The sequence below is a fragment of the Ascaphus truei genome, chromosome 10 (assembly GCF_040206685.1).
Source record: "Ascaphus truei isolate aAscTru1 chromosome 10, aAscTru1.hap1, whole genome shotgun sequence".
Lineage (NCBI taxonomy): Eukaryota > Metazoa > Chordata > Amphibia > Anura > Ascaphidae > Ascaphus > Ascaphus truei.
Window position 1 is genome coordinate 2782181 of NC_134492.1, and position 13950 is coordinate 2796130.

Here is a 13950-nt window from a genome sequence, read left to right on the forward strand (position 1 = left end):
ATGTTTTCCACTTTTGAATAAATCTTTCTCACTGTAGAATGATGGTCTTGAAATTGTTTGGAAATGGCCTTATAACCCTTCCCAGATTGATGGGCAGAAACAAATGCTTCTCTAAGATCATTGCTGATGTCTTTCCTCCTTGGCATTGTGGTAACACACACCAGAATGCTCCAGACCAGCAAACTGCTAAAACTTTGGCTTTTATAGATGTGGTCACTCTTGCTGATGATCAATTAATCAAGGGCATTTGATTAGCAGCACCTGTCTGCTACTTAGCATCTTAATTCCTATGGAAGCAGTAAGGGTGTACTTAGTTTTTCACACATAGCTTCTCCATTTTGGCTTTATTTTTGTTAAATAAATCATGACACGGTGTAATATGTCATGTGTACACACACACACACACACACACACACACACACACACACACACAGTGTAATATGTCATGTGCTGTTGTTCATCTGAGGTTGTATTTACCTAATTTTTAGACCTGCTAAGGAACAGAGGATTGTTATATGTCCTGATATGTAAAACCATAGAATTCATAGAGGGTGTACTTTCTTTTTCACACCACTGTACATACATACACATTCTTCAGAGGTTCTGTAGCACTGGTTCTCTGGACTTTGGTTCGCTATTTGCTGAACCAGGGATATCCTGAAAACCTGACCTGTTGGGGGGCTTGAGGACTGGAGCCGAGGACCCCGGCCTTATTCTATTTAGCATGTTGAGATCTCCATGGCAATAATTGCTGATGCAGGAGCTGGGAGCGCTACCAACAGGCTCTTGCACGACCATCCCTTGGTTATAAACAAACAAAAGTAGAAGCGAAAACTTTAATAGTCAACTAGTTGTAAAAAGAGTGCAAGCTTCCAGGACCACAAAGGTCCCTTTATTAGGCAGATTCCCTTGCGCTATGTGACGTTTATTTAGTGTATTATATGCCCGGGGACTTGTGGGTGGTTCTGGTCTTGCGTTAGATCCCTTTCTTCTGTAGCAGGATGTGATCGGTTTTATTTACATGTGAAAGCCTTACCTGAGCTGGAACATTTGAAGTTTTAATATCTGGCGAAGATGGAAAGATATCACCAAGTGAAGATGCCCGCGGGGGAGCAGGAGGTGCCTCCGGCTCTAGTTCAAAGATCAACTTGGCTACAGGAGACTCACTAAGAAGAGAAGGACACATTGCTCACTCCTGATGTTGCCTGCGCGCGTATTACATTTCTTCTGCTGCGTATTTTTGTTCACATTTTTTTCTTTTTTTAATATGTGTAACATTAGTAATGAAGGGGGCTATATAATCCAAAAATGTAATACACAACTGCTTTATCATGTCAACTGAATGTAACAACAGCCATGTTCAAGATTAAAAACAACAGAAGGGTTTCAGCCTGTACAGATCTGTTACATGACAGTGATGATTAATACACAGAGAGTTCTAGCAATATGCAGAATATTCCCTGGGACAATACCTGGCTGATGGCGATAGATCCAGGTTCCGGGAATCCACCACTGGCACCGACACAGGAACAGAAACCTGAGGGCTGTACGTGCCGGTGTGATTAACCGTGGGAATCGCTCTTCTCACCAGCCGGCCCCACGTGGCAATATTAATATTCATCTGAGGAGCTCGTAGGAATGTTTTGCCTGTGGATGTTGTGACAAAGACATAATAGATATTTCCATTACATACCATCAAATTATTAATAAAAACACTTCATATTCATTTGATTCTAAGTCATGGCAAACATTGAACTTTTGCCAACAATGGCTCATGCATAAAAACAGAAGCGCAATATATCAGTGAGCTTTTAATTCAATTCATTGTGGCCTACTCAGATTAATACTCCTCGTGCATTCAACGGAAAAGCTACAAATTAAAAGTAATCATTAATAACCTCCAATATTACTGTGATAAGGGGACCAACACATTTTCTTCACAGTATTACGGGTAGTAAGTACCACGTGCAGGGCAAAAAATGAACTTATTGTAATCGTCTTCAGTTAACTTGAAGGCCACCCATCCTCTCCCTCCCCTCCCCTCCCCCCCACCTCCTCCTCCACCTCCTCACTCCTTCCTCCCCCCCCTCACTCCCTCCCCCTCCTCCTCAAAAAGTGCCTTTGGTTACTTCCTGGTATTTAAATTCTACCGTCATGTGGGCCAATAGGAAGCAGAGAGAGGACGCTGCGGCTTCCTATTCTCCTGTATAAAGCAGGAGATTTTAACTCCATTTTGTTTCCCCTGCTTAGGGTGCTACCGGCGCACCTTCCCCTGTATCTTGGGAGCAATGGGGTCCCCATAACTGAAATGAACGGGGTTCAGATCCAGAGATCCCCTCTTCTGGTCACAGATTCTTATTGTTCTATACTTTCATTTATTTGGTCAATGATGGCAACAGAATTACGTTCCAAAAAATACAACAATTCCACAAACAAATCGGATCATGTATGATTAAAAACATTGGAAAACTTACCCAGTGCATTTGGTTACTAAGAAAATACAATGTTTTTAATATGTTTACTTATCGAATTTCTTTTAAGAAATAGGTCACCCCCTTACACTGAACCTATTACACATGCCACTGGTATGTAAACAAAAACAATCACCTTGTTGTTTAGAAAAGATTTTCTTTTGCCTCTGTAGCTTCGGTCTTCTTTCAATAACTGGGTTGAAAAATGTTACCTGTACAGGTAAAAAAGTCATAAATAAAGGCAATTGCTTTTTAAGATATCAAGTGGCACCTGCACAAAGCGCCGGTATGCGTTGCAAACCGTTCCAGCGCCAACCCCCATTGACTTGCGTGGGCGTTAACACCGGAACAGGTGCGATAACTCGTAGCGATGCACAATACCGGTGCCCCCCTAGTACTTCCTCTCTGCTGTGTTATGGGGGTCTGCAAATCTCTGGGAGTTGAGGCATAATGGTTTATTAAGGGATTTTGGTTCTGTAGGGGGGGTGGGGAAGAACAACCAGAAGTGGAGATGTAAGGACGTGGGGTTAACAATGCTGATTAATCCACGGTGTATAAAATATGAACGGCAAATGACAAAAAAGGCATTTGCAGCATGAGAATATCATAGCAATGCTAGTACAGAACTTCACTACAATAAGATCTTTTCACCATCACACACACAATTCCGAGACAATAACATTTGTGTCTTGGTAAAATATACTGTATTAAAACCATATGGGATTGCTAATTACCCAGACTAAGCAATTTGCTACAGTACATTGATGACCACTGTTCATTTCTCAAAATCGATTCTTTTAGAATACAAGATTGGTGCTATTTAGTATTTATAGGTTTAAATCCCATTTAAACTAGAGTATGGTATGAATAAATAAACAGGCTTTTAAAGTGGATAAGCAGATGGCTTCAGATTTAAGCAAAGGCGCATCTACCAGCTATCATATCCATAGAATGTCCCAGATCCTTCAAAGAGAATTACAGATGCAAAAACAGCACTAACTAAGCCTGTCGCTAGTAAATCTGTAGCCATCCGATTCCCGAATACTGTGGTTTATTTGTAAATAACAAATCAAATACAAGTAGAAAGTGGTAATTATCCAATGATCGAGTTCCACTTTCTCACCTCAGCAAAAAGGGTGCCCTGAGGCTCCAGATAAAGGCACATTCCATGTCGCTGATTGTCCAAGAAGTCTTCTAACCTCAGGAACTTTACTGCACACAGAGATCTCCAATCACGCCAGAACACCGATATCTCCAATTCACGAGACTAACACCAGGACAAATAAACCAGTGTTACTGGGATACAATGTTTTTTCTCTAAATCCGAAATGTGCCTCCAGGTTTTCCCCACAAAGGGGACTGTTGAAGTAGCACTATAAAAGCATGTTATTATTAACCAGAGGCACAGCATATAAATAAAATGGGTACTGTCCCACACCCACAGTCACTCCTACCAACCATTGTGGCCAAGCACTGCCACCTACAGCACTTATTCCCTCACCTGCGGTCTCTAATCCTCCCAACATACCACCTAGAGTGTAAGCTCTCCAGGGCAGGGATTTCCTTTTCTATTGTCTGATCTTGTTTGTTCCACTTATTGTACTATTATTCCCTATACTGTATTGTCTTTCTCGTAAAGTGCCAACTACAGCGGTGGGCACTATATAAATACAAATATACATACAGTACATGCATAAAATACATGATCATGTTCTAGCAATATGAACAGTTCTTTAAATATTCTAGTGCTCTTATCAAGGATAAAAATACTCCTCATTTTGCAACCCACGACTGCTCAGCACTGAAACATTTTTGGAACATTTAAAATCTAATCCAAATATGCAGTCCGTACTCATCATTACGCTCAGTAACACGGTGTCCGTGCACATTACAAAGATTACATTTTTTTTTATTCCACATTTTTAAAAAAATCAAGGTTGCAGAGAAAGCATGGACTTCACATCTGGTCTTTGTTTTACACACTCAGGAAATAGAAACTTTTAGGGCAAAACTATTATACAGGTCACTACGTAGGGAAAGTGTTTTTAAATGAATAAACAGAAGGGCAACAAAATAAATGCTGCAGAACATATCTTTCCAGGGTCAACATGTTTGTGCGTTCCGCCTGACGGGCGTGTGTACAAGCGTATCAGCAGGCGGCCCACGAGAAGGAACGCTGGGGGCCCAGTAAGCAGGCAGAGGGCAGGAATTCTACCCTTTATCAACAACTTACAAACTGCTCATGTATTTTAAACAAAAAGTAACATATCAAAGATAAATAGTATATTGAACAAGTGACAACAAACTGAACCCTGGCACACAGTGCATGTGCGTCTCCGGCTCTGGTGTACAGCGCCTTTAATCACACAATTCCCACGGCTTCATTCACACAAGGACGGCAGAAAAGAACCTCTTGGCGCACTGAGCGCGCCCGTTCCCCAGCTCAGTGCAAAACATCAGACCCGGCGTGGCGGGGGCGCAGCCATGATGTCATGAAGCTGGTTCGCCCTCATTAGATGAACCGCCGCCGTAGCCAAAGCTCGGTCGCCGCACCAAAAGACTAAAAAATTGTCTTTTGGCAAAGGCGGACACGCATCGCACTTTGTGCGCTCGCGCACACACGCTAACTGGGGCCTGCCCCATAGAGGGCTGTACTTTGTGCGCTCGCACACACGCACTGACTGGGGCCTGCCCCATAGAGGGCTGTACTTTGTGCGCTCGCACACACGCGCTGACTGGGGCCTGTCTCATAGAGGGCTGTACTTTGTGCGCTCGCACACACGCACTGACTGGGGCCTGCCACATAGAGGGCTGTACTTTGTGCGCTCGCACACACGCGCTGACTGGGGCCTGCCCCATAGAGGGCTGTACTTTGTGCGCTCGCACACACGCGCTGACTGGGGCCTGCCCCATAGAGGGCTGTACTTTGTGCGCTCGCACACACGCGCTGACTGGGGCCTGCCCCATAGAGGGCTGTACTTTGTGCGCTCGCACACGCGCTGACTGGGGCCTGCCCCATAGAGGGCTGTACTTTGTGCGCTCGCGCACACGCACTGACTGGGGCCTGCCCCATAGAGGGCTGTACTTTGTGCGCTCGCACACACGCGCTGACTGGGGCCTGCCCCATAGAGGGTTGTACTTTGTGCGCTCGCGCACACGCTGACTGGGGCCTGCCCCATAGAGGGCTGTACTTTGTGCGCTCGCACACGCGCTGACTGGGGCCTGCCCCATAGAGGGCTGTACTTTGTGCGCTCGCACACACGCACTGACTGGGGCCTGCCTCATAGAGGGCTGTACTTTGTGCGCTCGCACACACGCACTGACTGGGGCCTGCCCCATAGAGGGCTGTACTTTGTGCGCTCGCACACACGCACTGACTGGGGCCTGCCCCATAGAGGGCTGTACTTTGTGCGCTCGCACACGCGCTGACTGGGGCCTGCCCCATAGAGGGCTGTACTTTGTGCGCTCGCACACACGCGCTGACTGGGGCCTGCCCCATAGAGGGCTGTACTTTGTGCGCTCGCGCACACGCGCTGACTGGGGCCTGCCCCATAGAGGGCTGTACTTTGTGCGCTCGCACACACGCGCTGACTGGGGCCTGCCCCATAGAGGGCTGTACTTTGTGCGCTCGCGCACACGCACTGACTGGGGCCTGCCTCATAGAGGGCTGTACTTTGTGCGCTCGCGCACACGCACTGACTGGGGCCTGCCCCATAGAGGGCTGTACTTTGTGCGCTCGCGCACACGCACTGACTGGGGCCTGCCTCATAGAGGGCTGTACTTTGTGCGCTCGCGCACACGCACTGACTGGGGCCTGCCCCATAGAGGGCTGTACTTTGTGCGCTCGCACACACGCGCTGACTGGGGCCTGCCCCATAGAGGGCTGTACTTTGTGCGCTCGCACACACACGCGCTGACTGGGGCCTGCCCCATAGAGGGCTGTACTTTGTGCGCTCGCGCACACGCTGACTGGGGCCTGCCCCATAGAGGGCTGTACTTTGTGCGCTCGCGCACACGCGCTGACTGGGGCCTGCCCCATAGAGGGCTGTACTTTGTGCGCTCGCGCACACGCTGACTGGGGCCTGCCCCATAGAGGGCTGTACTTTGTGCGCTCGCACACACGCACTGACTGGGGCCTGCCCCATAGAGGGCTGTACTTTGTGCGCTCGCGCACACGCGCTGACTGGGGCCTGCCCCATAGAGGGCTGTACTTTGTGCGCTCGCGCACACGCACTGACTGGGGCCTGCCCCATAGAGGGCTGTACTTTGTGCGCTCGCACACACGCACTGACTGGGGCCTGCCTCATAGAGGGCTGTACTTTGTGCGCTCGCACACACGCGCTGACTGGGGCCTGCCCCATAGAGGGCTGTACTTTGTGCGCTCGCGCACACGCACTGACTGGGGCCTGCCCCATAGAGGGCTGTACTTTGTGCGCTCGCACACACGCACTGACTGGGGCCTGCCTCATAGAGGGCTGTACTTTGTGCGCTCGCACACACGCGCTGACTGGGGCCTGCCCCATAGAGGGCTGTACTTTGTGCGCTCGCGCACACGCACTGACTGGGGCCTGCCCCATAGAGGGCTGTACTTTGTGCGCTCGCGCACACGCGCTGACTGGGGCCTGCCCCATAGAGGGCTGTACTTTGTGCGCTCGCACACACGCGCTGACTGGGGCCTGCCTCATAGAGGGCTGTACTTTGTGCGCTCGCACACACGCGCTGACTGGGGCCTGCCCCATAGAGGGCTGTACTTTGTGCGCTCGCGCACACGCACTGACTGGGGCCTGCCCCATAGAGGGCTGTACTTTGTGCGCTCGCACACGCACTGACTGGGGCCTGCCCCATAGAGGGCTGTACTTTGTGCGCTCGCACACACGCGCTGACTGGGGCCTGCCCCATAGAGGGCTGTACTTTGTGCGCTCGCACACACGCGCTGACTGGGGCCTGCCCCATAGAGGGCTGTACTTTGTGCGCTCGCGCACACGCACTGACTGGGGCCTGCCCCATAGAGGGCTGTACTTTGTGCGCTCGCACACGCACTGACTGGGGCCTGCCTCATAGAGGGCTGTACTTTGTGCGCTCGCACACGCGCTGACTGGGGCCTGCCTCATAGAGGGCTGTACTTTGTGCGCTCGCACACACGCGCTGACTGGGGCCTGCCTCATAGAGGGCTGTACTTTGTGCGCTCGCACACGCGCTGACTGGGGCCTGCCTCATAGAGGGCTGTACTTTGTGCGCTCGCACACGCACTGACTGGGGCCTGCCCCATAGAGGGCTGTACTTTGTGCGCTCGCACACACGCGCTGACTGGGGCCTGCCCCATAGAGGGCTGTACTTTGTGCGCTCGCGCACACGCACTGACTGGGGCCTGCCTCATAGAGGGCTGTACTTTGTGCGCTCGCACACACGCGCTGACTGGGGCCTGCCCCATAGAGGGCTGTACTTTGTGCGCTCGCACACACGCGCTGACTGGGGCCTGCCCCATAGAGGGCTGTACTTTGTGCGCTCGCGCACACGCACTGACTGGGGCCTGCCCCATAGAGGGCTGTACTTTGTGCGCTCGCACACGCACTGACTGGGGCCTGCCCCATAGAGGGCTGTACTTTGTGCGCTCGCACACGCACTGACTGGGGCCTGCCCCATAGAGGGCTGTACTTTGTGCGCTCGCACACACGCGCTGACTGGGGCCTGCCTCATAGAGGGCTGTACTTTGTGCGCTCGCGCACACGCGCTGACTGGGGCCTGCCCCATAGAGGGCTGTACTTTGTGCGCTCGCACACACGCACTGACTGGGGCCTGCCTCATAGAGGGTTGTACTTTGTGCGCTCGCGCACACGCGCTGACTGGGGCCTGCCTCATAGAGGGCTGTACTTTGTGCGCTCGCACACACGCGCTGACTGGGGCCTGCCTCATAGAGGGCTGTACTTTGTGCGCTCGCACACGCACTGACTGGGGCCTGCCCCATAGAGGGCTGTACTTTGTGCGCTCGCGCACACGCACTGACTGGGGCCTGCCCCATAGAGGGCTGTACTTTGTGCGCTCGCGCACACGCACTGACTGGGGCCTGCCCCATAGAGGGCTGTACTTTGTGCGCTCGCACACACGCGCTGACTGGGGCCTGCCCCATAGAGGGCTGTACTTTGTGCGCTCGCACACACGCACTGACTGGGGCCTGCCTCATAGAGGGCTGTACTTTGTGCGCTCGCACACACGCGCTGACTGGGGCCTGCCCCATAGAGGGCTGTACTTTGTGCGCTCGCACACACGCGCTGACTGGGGCCTGCCCCATAGAGGGCTGTACTTTGTGCGCTCGCACACACGCGCTGACTGGGGCCTGCCCCATAGAGGGCTGTACTTTGTGCGCTCGCACACGCACTGACTGGGGCCTGCCTCATAGAGGGCTGTACTTTGTGCGCTCGCACACACGCGCTGACTGGGGCCTGCCCCATAGAGGGCTGTACTTTGTGCGCTCGCACACGCACTGACTGGGGCCTGCCCCATAGAGGGCTGTACTTTGTGCGCTCGCACACGCACTGACTGGGGCCTGCCTCATAGAGGGCTGTACTTTGTGCGCTCGCACACGCACTGACTGGGGCCTGCCCCATAGAGGGCTGTACTTTGTGCGCTCGCGCACACGCACTGACTGGGGCCTGCCTCATAGAGGGCTGTACTTTGTGCGCTCGCACACACGCGCTGACTGGGGCCTGCCCCATAGAGGGCTGTACTTTGTGCGCTCGCGCACACGCACTGACTGGGGCCTGCCTCATAGAGGGCTGTACTTTGTGCGCTCGCACACACGCGCTGACTGGGGCCTGCCCCATAGAGGGCTGTACTTTGTGCGCTCGCACACACGCACTGACTGGGGCCTGCCTCATAGAGGGTTGTACTTTGTGCGCTCGCACACACGCGCTGACTGGGGCCTGCCCCATAGAGGGCTGTACTTTGTGCGCTCGCGCACACGCACTGACTGGGGCCTGCCTCATAGAGGGCTGTACTTTGTGCGCTCGCACACACGCGCTGACTGGGGCCTGCCCCATAGAGGGCTGTACTTTGTGCGCTCGCACACACGCGCTGACTGGGGCCTGCCCCATAGAGGGCTGTACTTTGTGCGCTCGCACACACGCGCTGACTGGGGCCTGCCCCATAGAGGGCTGTACTTTGTGCGCTCGCGCACACGCACTGACTGGGGCCTGCCCCATAGAGGGCTGTACTTTGTGCGCTCGCGCACACGCTGACTGGGGCCTGCCCCATAGAGGGCTGTACTTTGTGCGCTCGCACACACGCGCTGACTGGGGCCTGCCCCATAGAGGGCTGTACTTTGTGCGCTCGCACACACGCGCTGACTGGGGCCTGCCTCATAGAGGGCTGTACTTTGTGCGCTCGCACACACGCTGACTGGGGCCTGCCTCATAGAGGGTTGTACTTTGTGCGCTCGCACACACGCTGACTGGGGCCTGCCTCATAGAGGGCTGTACTTTGTGCGCTCGCACACACGCGCTGACTGGGGCCTGCCCCATAGAGGGTTGTACTTTGTGCGCTCGCACACACGCGCTGACTGGGGCCTGCCCCATAGAGGGTTGTACTTTGTGCGCTCGCACACACGCGCTGACTGGGGCCTGCCCCATAGAGGGCTGTACTTTGTGCGCTCGCGCACACGCTGACTGGGGCCTGCCCCATAGAGGGTTGTACTTTGTGCGCTCGCACACACGCGCTGACTGGGGCCTGCCTCATAGAGGGCTGTACTTTGTGCGCTCGCACACACACGCTGACTGGGGCCTGCCCCATTAGATTTTGGAAAAAGTTTTCCTCTCCATCTTTATGTCCAATCAGATATAGATTATGAGTGAGAAAGCGCAAAATAAGTTTACAGAAAGGCTTTTTTATCCTGTTAAAATTATTTATTAACTACAATTTCAAGCAAAGTGAAAACATTTCTATGTCGATTAGACGTGTAATGCCGTGTAAGAGGTTCTGTTAACCGTGTCCTTGCCAGAGTAATACATGGTAGTTGGCACTGCTATTGCAATTCCCTATTGTGGGGACATTAATCTTGGACATTAGCCTTACCCTGTCCAGCTCCAGTGCAAACTTCTGATCCCATGACTGATTGGAAAGAGGCTTCCAGTTGGTTTGACCAACCACAGTGTTGTCCAGCTTCAACACAGCACAAACCTCATCTGTAAGAAATTACATCAACTAAGCTTAAACGGCTAAGAGGCTTTAAAAACAAAAAGCTCCACTGTTAAAACCTGTAACAGAAAAATCTGCTTAGGAACAGATTAGTGTGTGGGTTTCTTTCTTATGAACAGATTCATTTTCATTCGTTTTACTGGGTTTTCCTCCCCACGCCGAAGGAAATTTTAATCACGATTTACTATAGATTGTTGCTTATCCTGAAGAAACATCCTAGGTTAATACAGGACGTAAATCCCACTCATCTCTATATTTGTAAGTTGTAATATATTTCATTCATTAAACAAACATGAAAATTCAATGTTCTTGTGCATGACTACAAAAGTCCTTATATACATCAGCATGGATCCTGTGAAGACCTCACAGACCTTATCTGTTGATACTTTTCATGCTACAAGACCTTTTTTTCAGTATGGAGAGAATCTTATAAACAGAAGAGCACATGCCAGTATTGTAAATCTATATATAATAAGATTTCATATTTCCTTCCAACAAAGGTCTACATACACATTGTGCTAAACGTCCCACACCAAGCCTTCTATTTAAGGAACTAGTTAATTTAATGACCAAAGAACTCGCAAAGATTTTTTGCCATAAACTCATTGATCGTACACAATGAGGTTACCAAGTCCACTTAAAAGTGATGGAAACGTTAACAAAATATTTAAAGAAAGATTATGACAAACAAAGTTACTGAACTGGAAATGTCCTCTGCCTTGGTGAGGCTCCTACTGCTGCCTCCTTTACTTTTGCTCGTTCTGCTCATGAAGGAAGCTCTGGCTTCGTTTGGACTCCAGCCTGGAAGGGTTGCTGAGGCAGCCTTGGATCTGCCAGGGACGTTTTCCAGAATGTCCTGGCAGCCCATGAGTCGAACTTCCAGGGTACCTGTCAAATAGAATAATTGGCATGAGGCAAGGGTTTGCAGGTCTTAAAGGGAATTCAAACATGAAAATAAACCCGTTTAGCTCCTGCATCTGGAAGATTGAAACCACAAGGTTCAACAAATCGGCCACTAGAAATAACGTTGGTATTGGATGTTCTCTCCGCTCTCCTTTTGTGCAGGTCGCCATAAAGGAATGGAAATATAGTACAACCGGTTAAAGAAATGTATTGTAAAGTCATTTGTCAAAGTGGAAGGAGCCCAATTCGCTCCCATGATACTTATATTATAATACTCCCCCCTCATTGGGTGATAAATGACACAAAAAAACTAACAAGACGCATGAGGAAAAAGGAGCAATCCTCACAATGTTTTTTTGTTGTTGTTTAAACTTACCTGAACGGGGACTCCCCAAATCCAGAGCAATGCACGGCTCTGTCCACTAGGCAAGAATATATGCCGCAGGACACACAATGGAAGAAGCAACGTTCTATTTGTGACCCTGTGGCCATATTGGTCGTGTGCAAAACTGGCGCAAAAAGACTAAAAATTACTACGGAAGCGGGCGGGCTCAGATCAGAGGGACCACCTGGTGAGGAAGGGAAAAACATGGGAGGGATTGCTACTTCAAGCAGATCACCTTCTCCGAACTCTTGCATTGCAGTGCAATAAAAGAACAGAATTGGCTTATTAGACTGTATCTTCCAACCAGAAACTTGCCAGAGTCCCGAAATAGCAACCCTGAAATTCACATTATTGTGACCTACAAGGAAATGCTGCATACGAACAGGATGTGTTCAACCAGTGTCCTTTGGCAGATTGGCCAGGGGAGATAGAAACTTACCTAGCAGGCCCAAAGCAGCCAATGAGTTGATAGACAGTTGAGAATCCTTCATCACTGGGGTTTTTGCATCCAAGGCAGTTCTACTTATCTAGCAACGTCACTTAAACCTTTTACTGAAGTAACACGTAGAACTTCACTTTGCTATTATAAACACAACAGTCCTCACATCTACTTCTATTCAGAATCGTGAAAGGGCCAAAGTAGGAAGCTGCTTACAGCTTCAAGCTAACTCCCCCATCTCAATTCTTTGAGAGTCTTTAAAAGGCCCTGTAATGCAATGTTTTCCATTATGCTTCAGTAGCAAAGAGGGCTAACACACAAACATTTACCTGTTAAAGCCGCTGGTTTGGACAGTGTACTGTACTGGTTCTGTGTAGATATCGTACTTTGGCGTGGGCTTAGTGTTGGAGAAGCCACCAGGGAAAGCTCCTCAATGATAATACTGCTCTTGGGGTGGTTTTTCGGGAGTTCGTTGAGTCTTTGTTCTAAGGAATATTTTAAGAGATCCAGCTTCTGACTCGATTCATTAAATCTCGCTTGAGCCTGTTAAAAACATGTCAGGCAGCTTGAGTGTTTCACAAACGAATGCGGGAAAACGTGCAACAATATGAGGTGCGCCTGTGCGGCCATTGAAAATGGAAACCCCAGAAGAAGAATCTTAAGTCCTGAGATAAACCAACCTAAGATAGTTATAAAATGACCTCTGTATAGCATATAGTTTGTGCGTAAAACACCAAGCATATTATGGAGGATGCGTTTTTATTTGTTAGTAGCCTCCTGGAGACAGGAGGGGCCTCACCTAAAATATACTTTAAATACTAAGAACACAACCCAACCCAAGAGTGCCCAACCCAAATGCTTGAGCAGCTACTAACTTTTACATATGATACATCTCTACACTAAACCTTGTACCAAAGAGAACTGACCTCAGAAAGTGCTTTCCTGTCGGGGACCTTTCCGGATCCTAGTAGTTTCATTACATTTTTTGCTCCTTCAGCAACAGCAAACTCTATCCTGAAATGATGCCGCAATTCTTCCAGCCGAAGCTCCAGTGGACTGATCACAGGTTTTGCTGGACAAGACAAGATAAAACAAATATGTAGTATTTCCATGGCATCCTTATTTGCAATGATGTGACCCATTTTGCTGTTCCAGGGACCAGTGCAGAAGGTTCACTTACTCGCACTAAGACTTATCACATCATACTATAAAAAATTAATAACATATGAAGAAATAACCAGTTGAGTAATATTTGGTCCCTACAAAGATGTAAAGTTCTCCCAGGCTCCAATTCTTGGTTGTCATATTTTGGCCTTGGGGTAATTTATGATAAATTAGCAATTCCTATATAATTTCTTCATTGTTTTGCCATTCTACAGAACTACAGGAGTAATTTAATTCTCACACTATAGACAAAGCATTGATAAATGTATTGTTTTATTAACTTATTTATTTGAGCATCCCTTTAAATTCTCACATATGATTTTCTCTTCCTTATTCCTTTTATATTAAGATACAAGTGCATAATCCAAAATAAATAATGCAAATTAGATCTGCGAACA

General features: G+C 49.5%; 1 protein-coding gene across 2 annotated transcripts in view; it reads right to left on the minus strand.

The window, feature by feature from the left end:
• Positions 1 to 13950, minus strand: part of PKN2 (protein kinase N2) — a 109582-nt gene that overhangs the window by 26484 nt on the left and 69148 nt on the right. For both annotated transcript variants that reach the window (XM_075615603.1, XM_075615604.1), the window contains exons 5-12: positions 13315 to 13460; positions 12718 to 12931; positions 11364 to 11549; positions 10539 to 10648; positions 3595 to 3738; positions 2608 to 2683; positions 1473 to 1647; positions 1037 to 1166 (exon numbers count right to left, since the gene is read on the minus strand). In XM_075615603.1, coding sequence (XP_075471718.1) covers positions 1037 to 1166; positions 1473 to 1647; positions 2608 to 2683; positions 3595 to 3738; positions 10539 to 10648; positions 11364 to 11549; positions 12718 to 12931; positions 13315 to 13460 — 1181 coding nt within the window. The remainder of the gene's footprint in view (positions 1 to 1036; positions 1167 to 1472; positions 1648 to 2607; positions 2684 to 3594; positions 3739 to 10538; positions 10649 to 11363; positions 11550 to 12717; positions 12932 to 13314; positions 13461 to 13950) is intronic.